The 21,698-nt window shown below is 39.2% G+C and overlaps 1 protein-coding gene across 9 annotated transcripts in view; it reads left to right on the forward strand.

The window, feature by feature from the left end:
- LOC124406318 (ras GTPase-activating protein raskol) overlaps positions 1 to 21,698 on the forward strand; it is a 202,141-nt gene that overhangs the window by 164,293 nt on the left and 16,150 nt on the right. For all 9 annotated transcript variants that reach the window (XM_046881701.1, XM_046881702.1, XM_046881703.1 and 6 more), the window contains one exon: positions 14,405 to 14,499. In XM_046881701.1, coding sequence (XP_046737657.1) covers positions 14,405 to 14,499 — 95 coding nt within the window. The remainder of the gene's footprint in view (positions 1 to 14,404; positions 14,500 to 21,698) is intronic.

Below are 21,698 nucleotides of genomic sequence, written 5' to 3' on the forward strand. Positions count from 1 at the left end.
GAAGAATTTGCAATAGCGAGCTCACTGTTTTTAATTGCTCGGCAAAACAAGAGAATTAAATAACACACTATACCTTGCGATGCTTGAATAATGTGGACTTATGCATACGAGCACGCGTGCTTGTATTGTTATGCAATAAATTTATTTGAGGCAAGCAAATGCATCGGAAATTTAATTTGTTGCTAAATCGTGTCACAGCAATTTATATGACGAACGGCGTTTGTGTTTTTATTTTATGATGCGCTAGCTAAATCGTCGTACAATACGGTCCTACAATTTATAAGCATGATTTGACTGCCGAAATATTTGATCATTTTTACTGTAGATTAATTGAAAAATGAAGGGAAAAAAAATTACGCTATTAACACAATGTCAGTCTAAGCGATTCTAGACTCTCAGGCCTTGTGAACAATCAAGAACGTTCAACCTTGAATCAATGAATATCTCACATCGCTATTATACGTTCAATCAGGGCCAATTTCATGGTAATTTATCCGGATTCAGTGGACAGATAGTGGGAGTAGACCTCCCTCGTCTAAATGCTCATGATCCTCACGGAGTTTTTGAAATTCAGCTGGGAAACTATTGTTTCAATTTAGAAACTGATCGCGAACGTAGGACAAAAGTCGTCATTTAATATTTTTTTAAGTTCTGTCCACCGATTACAGTGCTTTGACAGTCACCCGTTCGTGCGCGATGTAAATTCATTCATTCACCGCCACTGAATAGTTTTCGTAATATGCTTCGAAGTATGAAAAATTCAATTTGAAAAAAGAACGTCCGGCCCGCGGCTAAATCGTAACCTCAAGTGACGACAAACAGTCAACTTTCTCGCTAGACAAAAGATAACCGTACTCACAACGAGAGCTGAATTATGGAAAATGTTTGGTTTCACTTTCAATATGCCCAGCACAAGCACAACGTCTTCTTTGTTGGTTAACATAGTCTGGGGTAGCAAAAAAGGATCTCCAATTTCGGAATAATAACGGTTTCCCTAATAGCCACTTAACTATATACGGGTAATACGTATAGAATTTCAAGAGAGTGTGATCGACAATTACGTTATACTCAAAGCAATGCAAAAGGATCATAAATGCACAGTAGGAAACATAGGTGAAACAAGCAACTTAACTCCGTCTCGAACACGTGAGTGTGTATAAAAGAGTTGCTGGTGCCAGTGATAGTGGCTGGCTAGGAAGCTGACTCAACGGGTTCTGAATCAGCCGACATCTTGGCCTGAAGTGAACGGCATTTTTTGCCTACGGCACTCTGTGCCTCTCGCTGACGATGGAGTCACCGATACCCAGGCATCGTAATTGTGGTGGTGCTTGCTCTCTCGTCGTAAGTTGTACGTTTTTCCCCATTACCAACACCACCTATGTAGAACCAAATGCCTATTCGTAGTTTATGATAAGCCCAATGCATACGTACACGCATTACTTTTACCCACAATCTATGCACCCAACTTCACTACGGTTCACCGTAACCTATTTAGGTGCACTTAGTGTCAGCTGTCTTTGACAAACGACGAGAAGAGTACGGATTCAGAAAATAGTTAGTTGAATAGAAGGATCAGGGTTTCTTGAACTAAACACCTCTGACTTAGCAATCAGCAATAATCCGTTACACTTACAGTGAACTGATTGTCATTTTTTTTTCCACAAACATAACTCGGTTTTCGTAATTATTCCAAGTACTTAAACAATGGTTCGATTGTAGTTGTTAGGGTCTTTGTGTTTCTGATAGACACTCTGAAGCACGTAAGGTTTCGACATTCGAACATTCGACAGGTCGAATCTTCTCATCAGTACAAATAATTGCCATGAATATCTTCGTTTATTCTATGGACCTGCTTACAGTTTAAAGCGTCGATTTACTTCTCATATGCAGGGTTAAACCAAATTCATGAAGTTCAACTCGATTACTATAGGTATGTATAATACAGTGTCATCTTTGAAGCTCGTCTTCTGTGCTTGCTTTGTTTCATAGATAAAGCGTTGAGACTTTTCGAGACCAGACTCAAAGCCATGGTCTCGAACGATCCTTGAATTTTCTGGTCTCTTCACACCATGGTAAAGTGCGTGTGCGTATTGCGTAGCATTGCAGCGAACGCTACGCCGCGAGTCTGATTTCATATTTGCTTGGTGCCCGGCGCCGTCCCACTGACCTCTGACCCCTTTTTTGTGCCCTACGAAAGAGGTTAAAAAAACGTGAGTAGAGGGACCGAGATTGAGCGAAGGGAGAGGATCCAAAAAAGAAAAACACGTCAGCTGTGACTGCTCGTTCAGCGATCTATTGCCTATTAGTATAATCGCGGGGGCATCATGCCGATCTCTACGCCCAGTGCACAATGGACCCTTGAATGCAGCCAGTTTGCCGAATACTCGTTATTATATGCAGGTTTATACATGGTGTATTTACTCGGGTATTGTAATTGATCAAAGCCCACGGGGTGGCGTAGCCAGGAGTTTCAGGTTACTCTGTCCCACCATACGATTATTATTAACAAAACCTGTTTTTTTCTATTCTTCTCACGATGGGGATTGAGGGCTCGTATAATGATTTTGCATGACATCCAAAGATCATGACGCGTTGATCATGACGCATTTTGATACTGGTACTAACTGTGAAGATTCGTTTTACCAAGTATGCACATAGCTAACCAACAATTTTGTGAACTAGTTGATTTAACCATTACTCGTCGCGAAGTTAATGTAACTCGTGAATTGAACTAATGGTTAAAATGATCAAGAAGACCTTGATACTCATATCCATTGCATAAATCATAAATAAAAGTAATTTGCTGAACATTTGATCAATGTAACCAAGTGTTCATGCCTCGGATTTGCTAAAACAAATGACTATAGTCACTTTAGAAAACTTATATAGTTTGACATTTCGTTCTTTTGTTTGAGGTTTCGTGTTTTTTCTCCTCTGCATCAGAATAACAAAACGTAATATTAGCTGGTCATCATAGCATCGCGAAATGACCTTTGTCGGTGCATCCCACTCAATTTGTCATGCGTATTATTATCTAGTCTCACACCATGATTGTGTAGGCAGGGTTCGCAAAAATGGGCGTTGATGACTTTGAGCAAAATGTCGGCGAGTGCGTGCAACGATACAAACACCTGGATGAACAGATACAAAGAAATACACAAGTCGAAGGAAAAAAAGACTAACAGCACTAATTCAGCGCAGGATGTAGATAACGTCTGTCCTTCTTTATCGCGGTCACTTGTTGTTGAATAATATCAAACTTTGCGCGATATTGAATTACGTGACCATACATCGCTTGGTGTAGATAGAGAGCTAACATTCATTTCCACCGAGCAACTTGCCGCAGAAATTACTTCATTGCTAAATTGCTGGAAATTGGAGTTAACTCTAATTTCGCTTTCGCATTATACTGCACAACGTGCATATGTGTAACGCTACGTAACACGAATCCAATGAGTTTTCCGATCTGTTTCCGCAAAGTTTCAACGCCTCAAACCGCACCATCCTTATGGCGATGATGATGATGATGATTTACGTGTATTTTTAGATCCTTCCTCATCGTTGCTTTGCTCTTCCCACAGGCTTACATACGAAATGTATCTTTTCTACCCTACGTCGAATGGCTGACTATCTCTTTGAACCGACCCCGGAATCCCACATGATGAAAACACGTATTATACCCGGGATTAATTAAGGCTGTAACGCAGCTTTGTTCCTACTGAATTCCTACTCGCATGATCACGAGAACACCACTACAGCGCTCGTTCCTCTTTATTATTAATATTGTTATGAAATCTCCATGGATAGTACCGCTGCATATTGTTACTCTCGTAACTATAGGTACGTTTAATTGGTACATGAGTTTCGGAAGCAGTAAAACGTCTGTCTGGCATAGGCATAATTGCGTTTCCTGGGTTATGGCTTACTCTAAATTTTCCTGGTTACGTTGTATCCGATTTCTACTTTCTATACATCGAATGATAATTGCGTGCAGTTTAGAAGCTAATTATAGCTAACTGTATACATACACGTACTTGCCTAGGTAAAAGAGTTACTCATAGACATGTATTGAAGGGTGGTCCATGAAAAGAATTGGTCTTTCCGATATTTGAACAGCAGCTCGTTTCCTTCTGAAATGTTATTTGCAAAGTCCTTTCATGAGACAATTTTTCTTTCACAAACGTAATTGAAACGTTGATGTTATGTAATAGTACGTTTCAGTACTTCTTTCTTTTTCTTTAGATGCTGACATCATTACATTCTTCGGCTTAAACTGAACAAGAGACGACCCACAATTTCCATGGCAAATTATGCGGAAGAATGTGAACAATTTGTAAAATTTTACGCGAGGTGAATGCCAACTCCTTGACGACTGAGAATTACAATCAGTGTATGAAAGTTTCCATAAATATCTGAGATAGTTAGCTGATGATTAGTCCTTGTGAGACGTGAAATGTCTCATCATCAATCTAGATTCAGATGAATGAAGAAGTCTGTTTTTCTTTGTATTCCACAAAATCTCTTAAAACTTCGTTGCAGTCCAGTCTTATAGTAATCAGATCCGGTTAACAAAAAAAAAAAGATGGGTTGCATTTTCCAATCAGAATCCACAGAGGTGAGTGAGCCGTATATTGTAACGTGTAACACACAAGCATAAGTCCGAAATGATATTATGCATCATGCGAAAGTTTCATCCGTGAACTTATTCTTGGAAATGCGGTTTCCCCTCTAAAACTCATGTGACTCATGGGAGTACAGCGAGATGTATCCGGTTTTTTTCCTCCCTTTCCCCCCTCTTCTAATTATCACTACAGCATGCTTTAGACGTTCGTGTTCCCTGCGTTGCCCATTTCGTCGTCGTCGACGCCGGGTTATTCGCTGCCTGCAGTCATTGCTCTGTTGATATCTATTATTAGATCCATTCCTCACGATATGTGTCACACGTTGGTATAATAGGCACACTTTCTTCGCGCTAATTTCTTTGCCAACGATTTAAGTAGGCATGTATACGTATAGATGTACCCAATTGAAGAAAGTTAGTAAGGTAAATGGATGGATTACAGTGAAACTTATTGAAGATTAAAGATTTATCGGGATTACAGTCCGAATGGAAATTTTTGCAACACAAATACAGCAAATGATGAGTAAAATGATTCGGACTGAATTTAATCCACACAATATCGCCTCTGCATGAAAAAAAAATCGAAACTAATTTATTTTGTTGCAGATAGTTGGTTTATAACTCCTTGGTAAATTACAGAAACGTCGTATTATGCAAAATAGCGATTTAGTTATAATTGATCAACATAATTTTCGTAAAAGAACATGATGATAACTTTGAAGATTCCTTTAAGAAAGTTTTCTGAGAATCCATTCAATTACCATTTAAAACGGAAATAAATCCCGATTACCATTGCAATTGACTGAATAATAAACACAACCGAACTATTTCTTTTGGCCGATCAACCAATCTTCGATCATGTAATCTATACTTTTTAAACTGGGATATTATCATCATTTTTTGTTCCACTCATTTTTTCACTTGACTGTACGCCTGATGAATCCTTAACTAACCCCATCGACAAGAGGCTACAAGTTCCAACGTGGCTTATGTGGGGCTCTCTTTGTCAACCGTACCACTTTCATCGTCTGCCAGACTGCCTAAGAAACCGCTGCCCCCTCCCCCTCCCCCCCGCCTCCAGCTTTCCTTCTCGAAATTGTAAAAAAAACGTCCAAGAAGTCAACAAATAATAATTTACCCGGTTGACAACAGAGAAAGGTTCAGAGAGAATTTACTGTACAAAAAATGGCGACTTAACCTCTTAGTTCGTTATAGCAACAGGATTTGGGGTAGAGGTGAAAACGAGAGGGGAGAAAACGGATACCGAGAATGTCGGCTTTTGCTCTGACTTTTCAGACGCATTAACGCAATATATGTAGTGTGGAACGCATGCGTATGTCGTGAGGACTAAGAATACCTATCCAGCACCCACCACCTACCCTCCCGTAGCAGACGAAATCCGGGTAGATGTAAATTTTAAGCTCTCTGCGGGACGGGGATGTGTGGATCGTTGGGACGAGCCGGGCGGGTTAGTTTCGTTTCACGACATCCGGTCCCTTCTCTTGCCTCCCCTTCCTCCCCGCGGCTAATAAGCTGTTCCGAATTATGCAAATATCGGTACAAAGGCAGCGTGGCGTTCACCACAAGCCCCACGTCTAACATAAAGGCGAGGACTAGGGCTTTAGCCAAAGCTGCAGTGCATGCAGAGGTGCTCTCTCAGTCACGGGTACCCAACGTTACTGTCTCTATGTGTACGCCACTTCACATGATCATAAACAAACTGCAAAAAAAGTAACTTTCATCCTCGAACGACTGACGCCAGTGACGCGACGTTCCGTCGCCATCGGCACTGGGAGCTCGTTTCAGTCGCCCTTCGGTCGCCTCGGGATGAAAAGGGATGAAAACGTATAAAAATAAGGGGTGCAGACCTTTATATTCATTGACTACAGAATTGTAACGTCCTGTCATAACTAGCACACACAGTGATTGTTCTTTTCGAGGCTGTGAAAGGTTATACTTTTAATATCATCTGCATGGATACAGATACTCCGAAACGTTGATAAAGAAATTCTCTATCGCAGTGGTTACTTATGACGAAAATTTGTGCAGTCCAACAACCTTCAGGATGCAAGAATTAGATTCAATTGAAACGTTGATGAGCTCTCTCAGCCGTTTTTCCGGACAGCAAAATAGTATTGGTCCAAAAAATATTATGTCGAATCTCATTCGTGTTAAGGATCCAAGCTCCAAATGGTCAAAATACTAAATAGTACTTCTATTTTTTCACAGTTTGCGAGGTGAATCGTGTTAATGCCATTTATAAGTTTTTCATTAATCATTAGTATCATTTCGAATTTCAACTCGACGGTGCTTACTGAACGAATCGAAACATTCTTGAATGGCTGGATTCTTCGGTGAATACTAAGAGCCAAGAATTCCAAAAGCGAACACAATGATGGCTCTCACTACGATTTGTAGCCGCTGATTGTTAGTCAATAACTAGAGTGAAAATATGCACGCGTTGTAACGATACCAGAAACAAAGGCAGCAAAAAATAGCTATTTATGTGGCATGCCCGTAAACCGCCTGTTTTTTTTTTTTTTTGGCAAGGATAAAGATTTCAGAACGAGCTGAAGGCGAACCGGAAGCGAGCCGGAAGCGAGTACTGAAATTATCCGAGCCAAAAAACGGTTTACGGGTATGCCACATACAATATTTTTTACGGTATGGGTATTGAAAAGCAAAACGAAGAGCGAGGTTATATCGCGATCTGTTCGACGAAGCTACTTTATTCGGCAGTTTGGAACGCGCACTTCGAACTGCGCATCAAAACTGCGGAATAAAGACTTTATTCCGCAACTTCGTTCGCTGCCGTATAAAGCGTCACTTTACGGAACGAAAACTGCCACAAAAAGTGGACTTTTCAATGGCCATGCCGTAAAAAGGAACATAAAGTAAGACGGCGTGAGACCCCTGAGGCATTTCGTTACCAATACCTCATACACGATTGCGTCGCGGGCAAATTACACTACAAACGATAACAAAAGCACCGTTCCACCGGCTTAGGATCATCAGGCATTTTTATTCAGAGTATGAATGTCGAGTGCTGCTGGAGAAGTGACTGCATCTTAATTCAGGATTGCCTAATGCCTGGGAGCGCGACGAAATGATTTCGTATGCTATTTTACACCGATGGTTATATAATAAAATGAGCATGAAAAAAGGGTGAAGTGTGTGCTCAGGCTGGCCGATAAGCGATTATCACTCTGACCGAGTAAGCATTAATTGCTTATTTAGTATGTACCTTATACTAGTTGGAATCGGAGCATATGTTCAAGAAGTTGATTATGCAGAGGATGATGGATTGAAATGCTCTTGCGTGGCTGAAACAGGTATACATCTATATATACAGTACACGTATATATATAGGCGTCAGGCAGACTCCATTTACTTCTGTAGCACTCATCTCAGCAGCGCGTCACTGCGGTCGTCTCGTAGCGAGCGGCGTGATACGTATTTCAAACAGCTGCAGTAACGTAACATTGGATCTTGAGGTTAGGAAACTCGGAATAAAAATACCTCGTATTCCTGCAGTCTACACTCATCGAATATAGTCAAAGTAACAGCGCGTTGCTTGTGTACTGGATACATAAATATAAGCAGGCGATACTAGATTAAGACTATTCCTCCCTCTTGTGATCGATTAAGGGTGTATTTTTAAAGAACTCCAGGCTCCCAAAAAGCTCTGCTAGCGGCACACTTCCGCTTTAGTAGTTATTCGGTTAGCCTCTCATAAAACAATCGTGTTGATATCAGAATCTTTGCTAAGCTACCTCTCATGGTTACAGATGTAGCTGTAAAGGTATTACGAGTGTTTGAATCGTGTGGTCGCTGCGGTTGATCGAAAGATCATGGTTCGAAAAAGCACTAGAAGTATTTTTTCCAACTAAGTTGTAGTGTGGAAATATTTTGGATTTGTAGACGTACTTTCAAGTTTTCAGTATCCCTGTAATAATATTTTGTTTTATTGATGATTTCATACTCGAGAATGTTATACAAGTAATGATTCTTTGCATCATTTCTTTTAACCAAGCGTAAAACATTAATTACATTACTAGAAGAATAGAGAACCGTACTACGCCACATAAATTAATGCATATGAAATCTTAAAAATTTTTTGGAGTTTCTGAAGGGCTATAGAGTCATTTTGGATTAACATTAAATTTCGTAATGGCATGTGTTCTCCCTTCAAATTCTAAGAAAATTTCATGAAATATTCACCCATAAAATTGTAATTGTATATCTTTGCATCTTCTGTAACGCAGTGAGATTCCGTGAACACTTTGAACTAATCTGTAATCTCTACTAGTCTGCATAACGTCTGATGGAGTATTCTCCAGTACGCGTGCAATCTGATGGAATTCCGTGAAATCTAATAAATTCTTTGAAGTGACGCGAAGTGCGTGAAACAAAATTCTACGATAAATCCGTAAACTCTTGGAAATGTGTATAAATTAATATTTAAGATTGAAAATTTCATAGAATCGGCATGGTTCGAATAGAATGGACTTCGAAAAGTCAGTTGATCGGTTTGTTGGTGCAAAGGGTGCATTCTTGAATCCCAGATGTAGTCTGTTCAATTGCATTCCTCACTTGACAGTCGCTTTTATTGCGATTACGTTCAACCACTAGAGGCAACGCTCTGGGGTTTCATTAGTACGTTCTTCAAAGTGCGGTTTGTTTACTCATTTCCAAAACCGATTGACCATCCGCAGGTAATAGAGCGTGAAAATTGAATGTACTTCACAGAATCGTAAAGTAAATTTGGATTTCTCATATTTACACGAATATGTATGATGCAGCGGAATTCCAAAAAGGCACGCTTGTGCGTTGCAACAGCAGTGAAAGATACAAGGAGCCATTGATGAGAGAAGAACAAAGTTGTGGTATCACGAACGTTACACATGCATGTATGTGCATGGTTGCGGTCTTCTCAGTTCTCTGCAGCGTCACTCACTAATTGTGAAAGAGAAAAAGAAAGAAGATGAGAGACTGCAGTCTTGTCAATCAGCGGAATTAAAACGGAGAAAATAATTACCGACGTAGACAGACAGACGGACGGATGGATCGAGGGAGTGCAAGATACCAGGAGACTCCGCCTTCAGCCGTTAACTGAGTTGCACGTAATTATAACGTGCCTGTTGAATTCTTGCGCCATTGCGTTCGTTATTGCCATTGTCATTACCATTACCTCGAGGTCAATTCGGGTGGCAGTTCACTCCAAAGCGATATTGGCAGCACCTGCCACCGCGAGCTCGAGGAGCTAACCAAACGATAAACGGCAGCACAAGCTGTGGACACACGTGTGGTTGCGATTTTATCCACTGTTTCTGCCCATTTGAGGTGGGACTGGAAAAGGTGAGTTCTGGCATCTGCCACCCTATCCACCGTTGCGTGTCTATCGGTCGATTTTAATTTGCAGGCACCACGCCGCTCTAATTACCCTTGCTAGTAATGATTCGGATATGGTACATGTCAAGCGATCTTGACATTGATAAGCTGATTCCAACCCGATAAAACTAACGCGTGCAACAACGTTGCCTTCTAGGTTTAAAACCATCGCTTATAAGTCAGCTACTACCATGAATGGTTCCGGTTTCAAAGGGTCAACCGGTTAACTATCTTGAATTACGACATCTGAGCCGTGGGGAACATGCGACTATTGATTAGAGCTACAATGTTATTAGCCTAATTGTAGTGTTCTGTATATATATATTTAGCACCACCAGTTCTGGGTTAGAAGTATGTCCATTTTGCAAAGATCGCGAATCAAAGATTAAAACCAAGTTTGATCGTTCTAGCTACTGGAAAAACGTCAGCAATCACGGATCCACTAATGAAACGTGAAATATCAGGGACGAGGAGCGTATTTTTTTCCTCTTCAGTCTCTTTCGGTCGTTTATCTGTGGGTACGCCTAATACTTCAGAGCAAGTACCAGGCACTTTGTGTCCCTTCCAATCGAGTGAATCTCAGCGAGTCAAAAACTCTTGCGGAATTTATCATGGATAATGTAACGGGAGGGCCTCTAATTTGCCCTCCAGACTATGGTAGGACCACCATGGAGAGAAAAGCCAGTTGCTCACTTGGGAAATTTGAAGCCATGGGTTATGAATTGCATTATGAGCGGATGACGTGCTTGATTGTTTGGGTCAAATCGGTCGTTCAGAATGAAAACGAAAAATAAGTTGCAAGAGTTTTTGTGAGCCACACCTCTTGAATGTGTGCAGCAGCTGTTCTCTTTCTCTCTGAATAGTAATCGCTGAAAATTACTGCCCCATTCCATCGCGCCCATTTGTCTGAAACGCTTATTCTCTTTTCCTGCCGCAGTATGACCGAATGTTCTGCAGGTATTTATGTCAGAACCATTTCATCTGGAAGTCGCTGTCGCCGTAGAGTTGGAAATGAATTGTGGGATGGTTCTTCTACAGAATCCTCAAATCAGTTTCGATCCGATGACTTTTTTCAATAGCTTCAAATCCCTTTGTGACTCTGGGCTCACATGTGACATGAAGTGACGTACGAGTCAGTCGTGACACACCGAAATCATATTCAAAATTACGGTACTCACGCCTGCTGCTGCTGCAACTACTGCTGCTACTGCTGGTGACACGGCTACTCATCTCGTCATTGGAATATAATGTTGAATGCATGTGGGTATGATATACAGTAAAAGGGCGTTACCGGTGTCGACGTCGGTCTCTGTGTTACGACACAACCATCCCCGATTTTGATATTCTCATTAGCAAATCAGTAGGGCACAATTCACTCAACCATTCGTATGATTTTCACAATTTCATTCAACTGCATTTATTTTCTTGGGTAGTATAGTAATAAACTGGTTTACTGGGAAAGTAGTTTGCCTTCAAACAGTTTCTCATATAAACTGATAAAAAATACGATACGAAAGATCGAACGGTTCGCAACGATTATCACTGATCTTTAACATGTAACGCGTTTTTATTTCGACTATCAGCAACCGTACGCATCTGAATAACCAGTCTGAATGACGTTGCCTCGTTGTTCGTATATCTGTCCCGGACTTCACGGCTCAACGTCATTTATAATATAATCGCGCGTGCTAATAGTCGTCGCATTAGTGGCACTTTTGGCTCACCCTATCTGAGGGGTGGCCCATAATAAAGCGATAAATTAGACGGTCTGAATCCCCATGTGTAGACGGACCTGATACAATACGAGGGATAGGCATGTAGCTTGCGAAGCGTTGACTGTATCCTGCGTTCACAATCATTTATATTCGCTCTCCGACTGGCTGGCTGCCTTATTCTCTTCTCGATGAACCCAATTGCATGTGAATCCTTCATGAAGACATGAACCGGTTCATCCTCATCACCAAGCTCGTCCACACTCTTTATACTAAACAGTTGCTAAAAATACTCATAAGGAGTACTATTAAGTTCTCTTTTTTCCACGTGACACATAATAAGAATCGGGACAACTTCTTTACTCTTCTTTTTTTCACAAAAATTTAAGCATGAACAATTTTTAATGCAGAATAGAAGACTTTACATGGAAACCCCAATTCAAAATCGTGAAAAGCAGTTGATTCGTTCTTATATAAACGGTCTATTATTCACGTTTCAAAAATCAGTCCATACATTACTCAGATGGATGAATTGTTTTCCAAATTAAAATTCCCGCCTATGTGTATAGCCGTTCAATGAATACCAAATGAGAAGCGTAAAAAAAGAACACGAAAAAGCGTTGAAAACTTTTGGGTCAAATCCACGGAGGCAAATTCTAATTGGACGAACAATAATTACTACCGCGTTCAATTCCATGCCTACGCTTTGTGCAACGTTGTACAACGTTTCCCCGACGTCAATGCATCGCGCTGCTACTGCAGATGCCGCAGTCAAAATGGCTACAAAATTCTTTCAGTTGTAATGAAGGGCTCTCGGCGAAAGGTGCGGTCATGCAAATGCAGTCGTCTGCTAGCTACGTGCATATAATGTGGGCAGCATATTGGGCAGTGTTCATCGAACGTTGCAGCGGTGAAAATAATGAAACCCGTTGCTGCAGTCGCTACTGCTGCTACTGCTGATGGATTGATGTCTCTCTCGTCGTAATTTACGGCTCTCTGCAGCTGACATGCCGGGTTTATTATGTCCAAACTGAGTCTCCTTTTTTCGGAATAATCATTGTCGTCGGATTTTCCGCCTCGTTATTTTGCATTCATTAAATTTTTGTAACTTTGTCGTATGGAAATTCTATGAATTAGATTTATAAATGTAAAGAGTTCAATAAGTTTTAAATATCGACACATTTTTTCATACCGTTCATTACATTCGTTTCAAACTTTTTTTGCAGGCGTAACTTACTCGTAAATTAATAATATGAGAATTCACGATTCGCAGATGTAACGAGAAATTAAATATTTTTAATAATTGTCATATTTCAATTCGTGAATTTTCATTCAATAATTCTTTTTATTATGACGTTGAAATTTTGTTCGAAAGTACTGCAAGAAAATTATTCATCACACATTTATCAACTTCAACAAACATTATTCTAGGAACAAAAGACAAAGAAATTCTCCTTTAGTCTTAACCGTTTAGGAAATTATACGGTGGATTCTTATTATTGAAAGAATTGATGGTGTAGAGTTTTCACGTACGAATGCCAAAGAGTTAGCAAAAGATTGATATATTTTTGTTCATCCCCGTCTGAATATTCCACTCGTTCGATCGTTAAATATAACTGGCCTAATTCTTAAATATCTCTGTCTGGTTCAAACGATAAAATATTATCCTGGCTAAGATTATTATTCAGATACCAAAACTTGTTGTGCGTAGAAAGAAAAAGCAACAAAATTCTTGCTAATACAGTTTTAAACAATCGCTCTAAATTTTCGAAGATTGTCCATTCAAATAACATGGAAAAGACGTCATATTTTTGTAACGGTTACCACTCACGCGGAATTAATTTTTTTGAATTTTGCTCATGAACTCAATAGTTTGGCCGCTAAGAACGTTTGCTTGCAGGACACTTTTGCAGAGAAATTAATTCTTTACAAAAATGCTTTCAGGATCAAGTCCGTATCATGAAATATGGCTGGGTGTTTACAATAATAAAAAAAAAAAAGTAAAATTAAAAGAAATACATCGTCGCAATTTTATGTAAACGAGAAACGTCAGCGAGTACTTTCCTTCTCCTTACACCAAGCAAAACAAGTTTTTCAGGTATGAGCGAAATAAATGTAACTTACAAAGGAAACGGCCTAGCATCTATAGTACCCATGTAAGTCGGACAACAATTGCGGGAAAATTTGTTACTTATGGCCAATTACCGTTTTCTTGCGAAATTTTGTGGCAGGGTAAAATTGGAGAAGGGTGAAGGAGCCCTGCTGGCATGTTAACAAAGAAATGTACATAGGTATATACATACACATGTACATATATAGGTATGCATACGCCTACAGTTGTACTTCGATATTATTATTTCCGGTCGGAGACTCAACGGCTGTAGGCTAACGGTCAAAATGTAGAGTTATGGGCCTCTAAATACGCCCCTCTCGAGCCCCATTTGAGAACCTCGGTACTGTTTACTATTACAAACCTCTTAAATGGTCTTCTCGCATGTACAAAAGTCTCGAGTTTCTTGCAACCGCTGCACGTGCAGCCCCAGCATTGCGAGAATCTGTGTGTAAGCCAATTGCTGATAAACGTCTGTGTGGAAATTATTTAAACAGCACGAGGCGAAAGTAAGATCAAATTCTTCCACAAGATCTCGACTGAATTGCAATTTTTGTTTTTCCGTTTCAGATACCTCCTACGAAAAAGCCTGCCGGCGAGGAAGCGCACCGGCTACACCCGTGCTGGGTGCCCGACCCCTTGACGTCACCCCCAACCGCATAGTGGTAAGTCATATATATATGTCAAACGGTGGATTTGTAAACAACCAGTCTTGTAAACAGGTCATTTCCACGGATAGGGAATATTTTCAGTGCTGGTATTGTAAATATACACTGAATAGTTTTTTTTCTTTTCGTTGATAAATTTCTTGACCAATGGTGGGGTCAAAAAGTAAAATGGCCGTAGAAAGCTCAAAATGTAGAAACGGGATAAAGTAAAGAAAACCAAAGTATAGAATCATGGTAAAAACGAATGAGAATATGTCAAGCCAAAACTTAGAAGGGTTTACTTTACTTTCTACACTTTGACTTTTCTACATTTCAACTTTCAACGTTTTGAAATTTCTTGGAATAGATTTTCGTTTGTTTGAAAATTTGATATTGAGATCTTTCTATTTTGTAAATATTCCGGTTTAACTTTTTAACAAAGAAATCTGTCGAAAAACCCTCTACACGTTTTCTGAATTTTTGTAAAGTACAGATAAGCGTTAAGAAAGTCTCGGATTATTGTTCAACACATTTTAGAAAAAAAAGGAAAGTTAACCACAACAAAGTTATGTACGTAATCACATAATATTAACTGTTCGAAATTTAATTGAGACGATGTTCTCGAAATTTTTGCAAGTTACTCTGGAAAGTTTAAAAAAAAATTTCGACCTCTTTTCAAGTTTCTGTCAATCTCGGAACAATTACAAAATTAACGTCGGTTTCTACTTTTTTGGGTCGAAAAATGTTCCATTTTTTTGATTAATTTTTTATGCAAGAATTATGAAATATGAAATGTTGATATTTGGTATGTTTATTCATAAAATATTGATAAGAAATCAAGCATTTTTCGGCCCAACAAAGTTGAAACCTACCTTAATCAATCACCTGAGAAATAGTGCGATATAAATTTGTTCGCACAGATGACATTAGTTACCTGATACTGCACGATAGTCCTACGATTTTCTGAACTCGAAATTATGACATTTTTCAAAAACTGACTTCCAATCACCATGTGCAAGTATATAATCGATTTTTAAATTGCATTTGTAATCTGAAATTCCGATATTTCGTATTTTTTTGAATTCTCGTATCTGAAGAACGTTTATCACGCAGTTCTAGATATTTTTTGTTACATGTGCTCACTATTATCAAGTATTACAATTTTTCCATTAACCATTGTAAAGCAAAGTGGACAAAAGTATAAATTATGGTCCTGACAGCACGGTAGAAAAAACGAGCTCCAGTTTGGAGAAGAAAAGCGGAAAAGAATAACTCGTGAAGGAAACCAAGACGATAAAGATAACCTTTACGATGTTTGGTTTGAGTATGCAGTCTTGGCCTACGGGTAATAGGAAGCCTGAATTTAATGCGTTTAGGGCTGTGCTCTGGTAATTTTCTCTTTTCTTTTTTCTTCTCTCTTTCTTCTTCCCTTCGTTCGTCTTGCGTTACGAATGATTTACGCGCTTTTGACACCGCAGCTCGCGTCTGCAGAGGCTTATAACGTACGTTTGTCCAAGCCCCAAGGCTAGAAACGTATCAATGAAATTCAAACTGTGTATAACGGGCCTCAATCGGCCGCAACAACTGCACTGCGAGTGTCTGTCTTAATGTTTAGAGCGTTTCGTGTATATTTAAGGCTGACAAGGCGCCTGCCTTTGGCCCATGGAGCGAAAGGTATAATTTTCAGGAGTGTCGAGTTTCAAACCGTCCGTTCCTTCGATATGAAATAAGAGAAACAGCTCTCCTCGAGGACAAACGGCATTCTTCGACAATGATACGTTACGATATACGTTATGTATTCCTCACGTGTTACATTCCCCGTCATGTTATAGTCGTGTTGCAGCGTATGCGTGAAATAAAACAGATAATCCAAAAGTAAATTTAAGATATGTATGTATAGCCAGTTTCAGGAACTTGCTGTGTTTTCGTCGACGTTTCTTTCACTTTTTTTTTAATTATTATTTATGTTATCATACGTATTGCGTAACAGATGCAAATTCTCTCGCGATAATCCGATATGTAAGTTCGGTTTACCGATCGATGTGATAGAAAGAAATTGAAATAATACTCAATGAGGAAATAAAGTTCTTGAAGTTCAAGTTAGCAACGATAAGGCAACGCAACGTTGAAAAATAATCACTATTTTTTCGAATGATTTATTACATTTATTACATTCCACTGAACTCCAGACGTTTATTGTAAATACGAGAGGCGAAAACACCGTTGCCTCATCGATGCACACGATTTTTTACATAACAAGAGTACCTAAGTTACGCGTTTTTTTCACTAACTACAAAAGTGAAGTTAGGGTGATGTAATATCAGATTTGTTTACGACAACGCATGCGCGCAGTGCAGAAAAGACCACTTTCAACTCATACGTCTTAAAAATGGTATTTTCTGTACTCCAGACTACTTTGTGTACGGAAAACATGCTCGCATATATTATATAAAGTTGTTTTCGGTTGGAAAACCAATCGAAAATCGTTTATACTATGCAAAAGTGAATGCATTTTTTTAACCAACAATAATAATCGGAATCATAATTTGAAGAAGATTAAGGTAAAGAAGCTATGCAAACATTTCCGAATTTAGAGGAGTATTTTCAATTTCTCTCGTCACCTCTTTACACAGTTCTCGAAATTTTTGGCTCTGCATTTGCCGTAGCGAATGCGGTGCACTAAAAACTTATAATTCGATAGAAAAACGTTGTACAATAAGGCATAAATGTTGTAAACATTGCGTGAAATGGTAGTTGAACTTTTACACACCTAAAGAAAAGGAAAAAAAAACAACGTGGTTGATTTTACTACGAGTATACGGACACTTGTGTAACAAGTATTTCCTGAGAAAGAATTTCATACCTAATAAAAATATTCATATCGCGACCTGCGATTGTTTAGCACAAGAAATTACATAGTTGTAATATGCGTTTATTACTCGGTGAAAATAGCTGCTATTTTTACGACTGTGACAAGATTTTCGCCCCCAGAATTCTCTCGGTTAGGTTGGTACATCACACATCCAAATCGCCTTACGCACCTAACATTGCTGCCAACTTATCCACGCCCAAAGATATCTTAATCTTGAAACTTTTGCAGCGGTATGAGTAAGTGAGAGATGAATGAAAGAATAAATGAATAAATGAATGAATAAATGAATGAATCACGTCGATTTTGCCAAGGGGTTTTTCTTTTCCCATCGAAACGGTAAATACAAGGCTTTTCTGGATTTATGGTCTAGACTATGAGACTGAGAGCAGCGGGCCGGTATTTCTCAGCAGTAACTCGCTTCTCACTGGATTTGTTCCAAAATAGATCGTCATCTTTCCTTCTTCTCTCGTCGCTCGGCCTTAGAGCCCGCCACACACGATTTCGACTCCTACACGCCCTGCAAAATTGCAAGCTGAATATGCTGAGAAGAAAAGTGTGCAAACAAAGAAACTTGATGGTAGAACAATTAAAAAGCTGCTGACACCTGTAGTCGATCAAGTTCAATTTTTATCGAAACACTGTGTTTTTTGAACAGGAAAAAAATTGTAAATTTCGTTGCATTTTCTTTTATACCAAAGATGCATGGTTTGTCTAATTTTGGTCTCTGATCTTACGTCTCATTGCCGTTGCATTTCATATTAATTCTTCATATCATCGATGAACGAAAATCACGACATCTTCGGTGCATTTTTACGTTGTAATATTATCATAGAAGTATAAATCGATGTGAATGATGTGAGAATCATGTTACTAATTTGTAACAACTTTTTACCACTGGCTCTGATATTCTTTGTCAGTTGGCGATTTGCCGCGTCCCCGTAACTTTCTCGAACAGATCCAAGTATATAGAAGTTATATCTGTCAAGTTATATGTATGAAAAATGTAGATACTCATTGATTATAATATATAAATAAATTCTGTATTATACTCTCTTGGGTACAAAGACGTACATGTTTTCTATGTACGTAAATGAAGCAGACTGCGATTGACGTTCATTTTGAGGTTATAATGCACTTTCGTAATCTTAACGTAAAATAAATCTCAGAACATTTCGATGAATTACACATATATATATTTTTTATCGATTTATCGATTAAATCTCATCAAATTCAAACGTGGATCATAATCTTGTAAAACAAAAATTATACAAAGAAACATTTCGATGTGTTGTGAATATGTTTACATATGCCTGCACCACACATCACGTATCAATCACTTTCTGGCCTTTAGTCATCATGTTCCATGATGATGGCATCGCTTTCGCAAAATCGTAAATTACATCCAAACGGCAAGCGTAATAAACAACATGATTGTGATCTTTGCTGATTAACAATAAACTAATTTTTATCATAGTCCCATGTAAACACACTTGAAATATACATACGTACAGTCATTGAAATAGAGCTTAAGTGAAAGATCTTCAAAACTACGTTCGCAATAAAATTGTCAAATGTCGTAGCTGATCGTGAAAGGGGGGAAATATTATTGTTGTTATTATTATTATTTTTGTGATTTTTTCTAATATACTTTGGCGCGAAACAGATTTTTGTCTCTTGACGATTCACTACCGGGTGGTACAAAATGACAATAAATCGCAGCGAATTGTTCCCATGCACCTTGGCACTCAGTTGTTCATTTTGTATAATTTATTCCCTGGACTAAAGCAACGGACTTGCCGGACCCCGGACTATTTTTATTACGCCGATTTATTATCCGGTGTCTCTCGGATGGGCGTTGACTCCCGCAGCAGGCGAAGGAAGAATATATTTGAAACTAGTTTTTCTTAAGTCGATTTGGACCCTCCTCCCAAAGGATCGTTAGCATCCGTCCAACCGACGGTGAGCGCACGAAAAATTCGAGGCTGAAAAGTCTCCCGTCATAAAAACCGTGTGAAAGAGAGATAAGATTAGAATAACAATGACGACATGAAATCGATCAGAGGTACCTACAATACATTGCGAGGAGGACGAACTCGATCGATCTCTGCAGTGAAATCGGAAACGGGTCTTGACGACATTATCATAAAGCTAGCCACTCCGCAATATCTGTTTTTTCTTCTACTACTTCTTCCTTGCACGTTTTTCAAACTGTACATTCCCATTTATGTCTGAAGCTTTGACGTTGTACTTTCTTTCCATTCTCTTCGGGTGTTTCCAAGTTCGTTTTGAGTTCGTTTCTCTAATTTGGTTTCATAACAATCTAAATTTTTTTTCCAATTTCCATTTCTAAACACTTTACCAAGGTATGGAAATAGATTCTAAAACAACTTCTGAGCCTCTAGTTCCGCATGAACAAAACGAGTACAGGAAATCCTGATACGTAACATATCGTCTGGACGTCCTTGAAACAATCAAGTCATTTAGACAATTTTAAGATATATGCTGGGACGGAAATGTAAAGTGTAAAACCTTTCGGGTGGTTTAAAATATGGCGCCAAGCCGGAACTGTGATGACGTCAGAAGTGCACTGGCCAATCTCTGCCGTTCTACCAACTTAGCGCGACGTTATTGAAGGACAAATTAAAATATAGAGAAATAAAGTGCCTACGTCTTTGTCAAATGGAGTTCATTCCAATTTTAAATAAAATGCTATTTTTTTTTAAAGATAATAATTTTTTGGTACATATTTTTCTTTCGAAATCTCGTACCCACTCCAGTCCCCAAGGTAGTGACCCATGTTTCCCTCGTGACCATTGTTTTGACAATGCAGCGGTTATACACACTTATACGTTCTTTGACCACGAGCAAAGATATCTTCTTGCCCTCCTCCCCCTGCCATTCTTTAGAAAACAAAAAACCGGATGTCGGGCATTTTCTTTATACCTGCAACACAACGCGTTGTTCAGGGTCATTTTTAAATTCCTCTCATCCCTCGGGAATGATTTTTTTCCATCCGAACATCCTCGGTGCATGGTTTTTCACCACGTGGATACAATATAGATATGCGATACAGGCGCAACAAATGCATTACAGGAATTTTCGGTGGTTAAAGCTCGTTTCGTTATGCCGGAAAAAGCCCGACGGCTTATCTTACTTTCAAAACCCATCAATGGGCGTAATTGCCTATTTTCAGAGCCCGAATATAATCTTCAATTTTCAATTCGTTTTTATTTTCTGCGCAATTTTGAAGAAAGTTTGACATGACAATTCCAAAAATGCATCATAATTACTCATTCGATTCAGAGTAATGTTGGAAAGGCAAATCTTTTGCGAAAATCAGCAACAGCAAGATCAGCATTACTACGAGGAAAAACTCAAAGACTCCTTTTAGTGCAGTGCATTACATAGACTATGACTTAAAAATAAGGATATTGATGAATTTTTTCTTACCTCTGATTGGTAATCTGATTGACTCGAAATTCTAAAATCTGATCTTTACGAGGTCGCTGATTACAAATTTGGAGTTACGAAGTGGTTAATCTATTATATTAGTTCGTAATCCTGCAGGGAACTACTTGATTTGATACCTGACGAAACTTGGTATTTTGGGTTTTTTTAAAAAGACCGATCACTCGTCCGGAGTGAGAATTAGAGAACTTAAAATAGTGAACATAAAGAGTCATCAATTCAGAATTTTTGAATATAGCCTTCAGATCTTCAATCAGCGACCACAGAAGCCAATTTTTCATAATTTCGGGTGAATCGGAGTTGAGAAAAAATGAATACCTCGAATGAATAAATAGACAATATACATTCTTACTCGAATTTGTTATACTTTAGAGTCCTAGGCTTATTTTTCCTGCATAACACCGCTACGGGGTTGTCATACGCGACTTACGGGACACCCTGTATACACTTGGCATGTACATACATGTATAAGGGTACATGGCAGGCATGAGGTGAACACGTTGTCGTAAAATTGGAATTCAACTACCGTGCCGTTTGTCGACTCTCCGGGACTCTTGAAGGATCCAAGAGTAAGTACCGTAGCTTGCCTCCGGTCGCGGCCTTACTTCGGCACGTTGCAGCACGGAATCAGCACCAGAGTCCAATCGCACAGCCGTGCAGGTAACAGCGGGAGGTTTTTTTTGTCCTAAAACAATGAATCCTGAATGGTTGGTACTTATCCAGAAGAGAGGGTGCGTACGGCGAACGAAACAGGGAAAAAAGGAGACGAGAACAGAGCGAGAAACGCTCGGAAACAACACCGCCCCGCGCTCGTGCTTCAGGAAAATAAAGGAAAGGAATAAATCAAAGAAAAGAGAAATAGAACGAGATGAACTGA

Source organism: Diprion similis, chromosome 5, assembly GCF_021155765.1.
Source record: "Diprion similis isolate iyDipSimi1 chromosome 5, iyDipSimi1.1, whole genome shotgun sequence".
Lineage (NCBI taxonomy): Eukaryota > Metazoa > Arthropoda > Insecta > Hymenoptera > Diprionidae > Diprion > Diprion similis.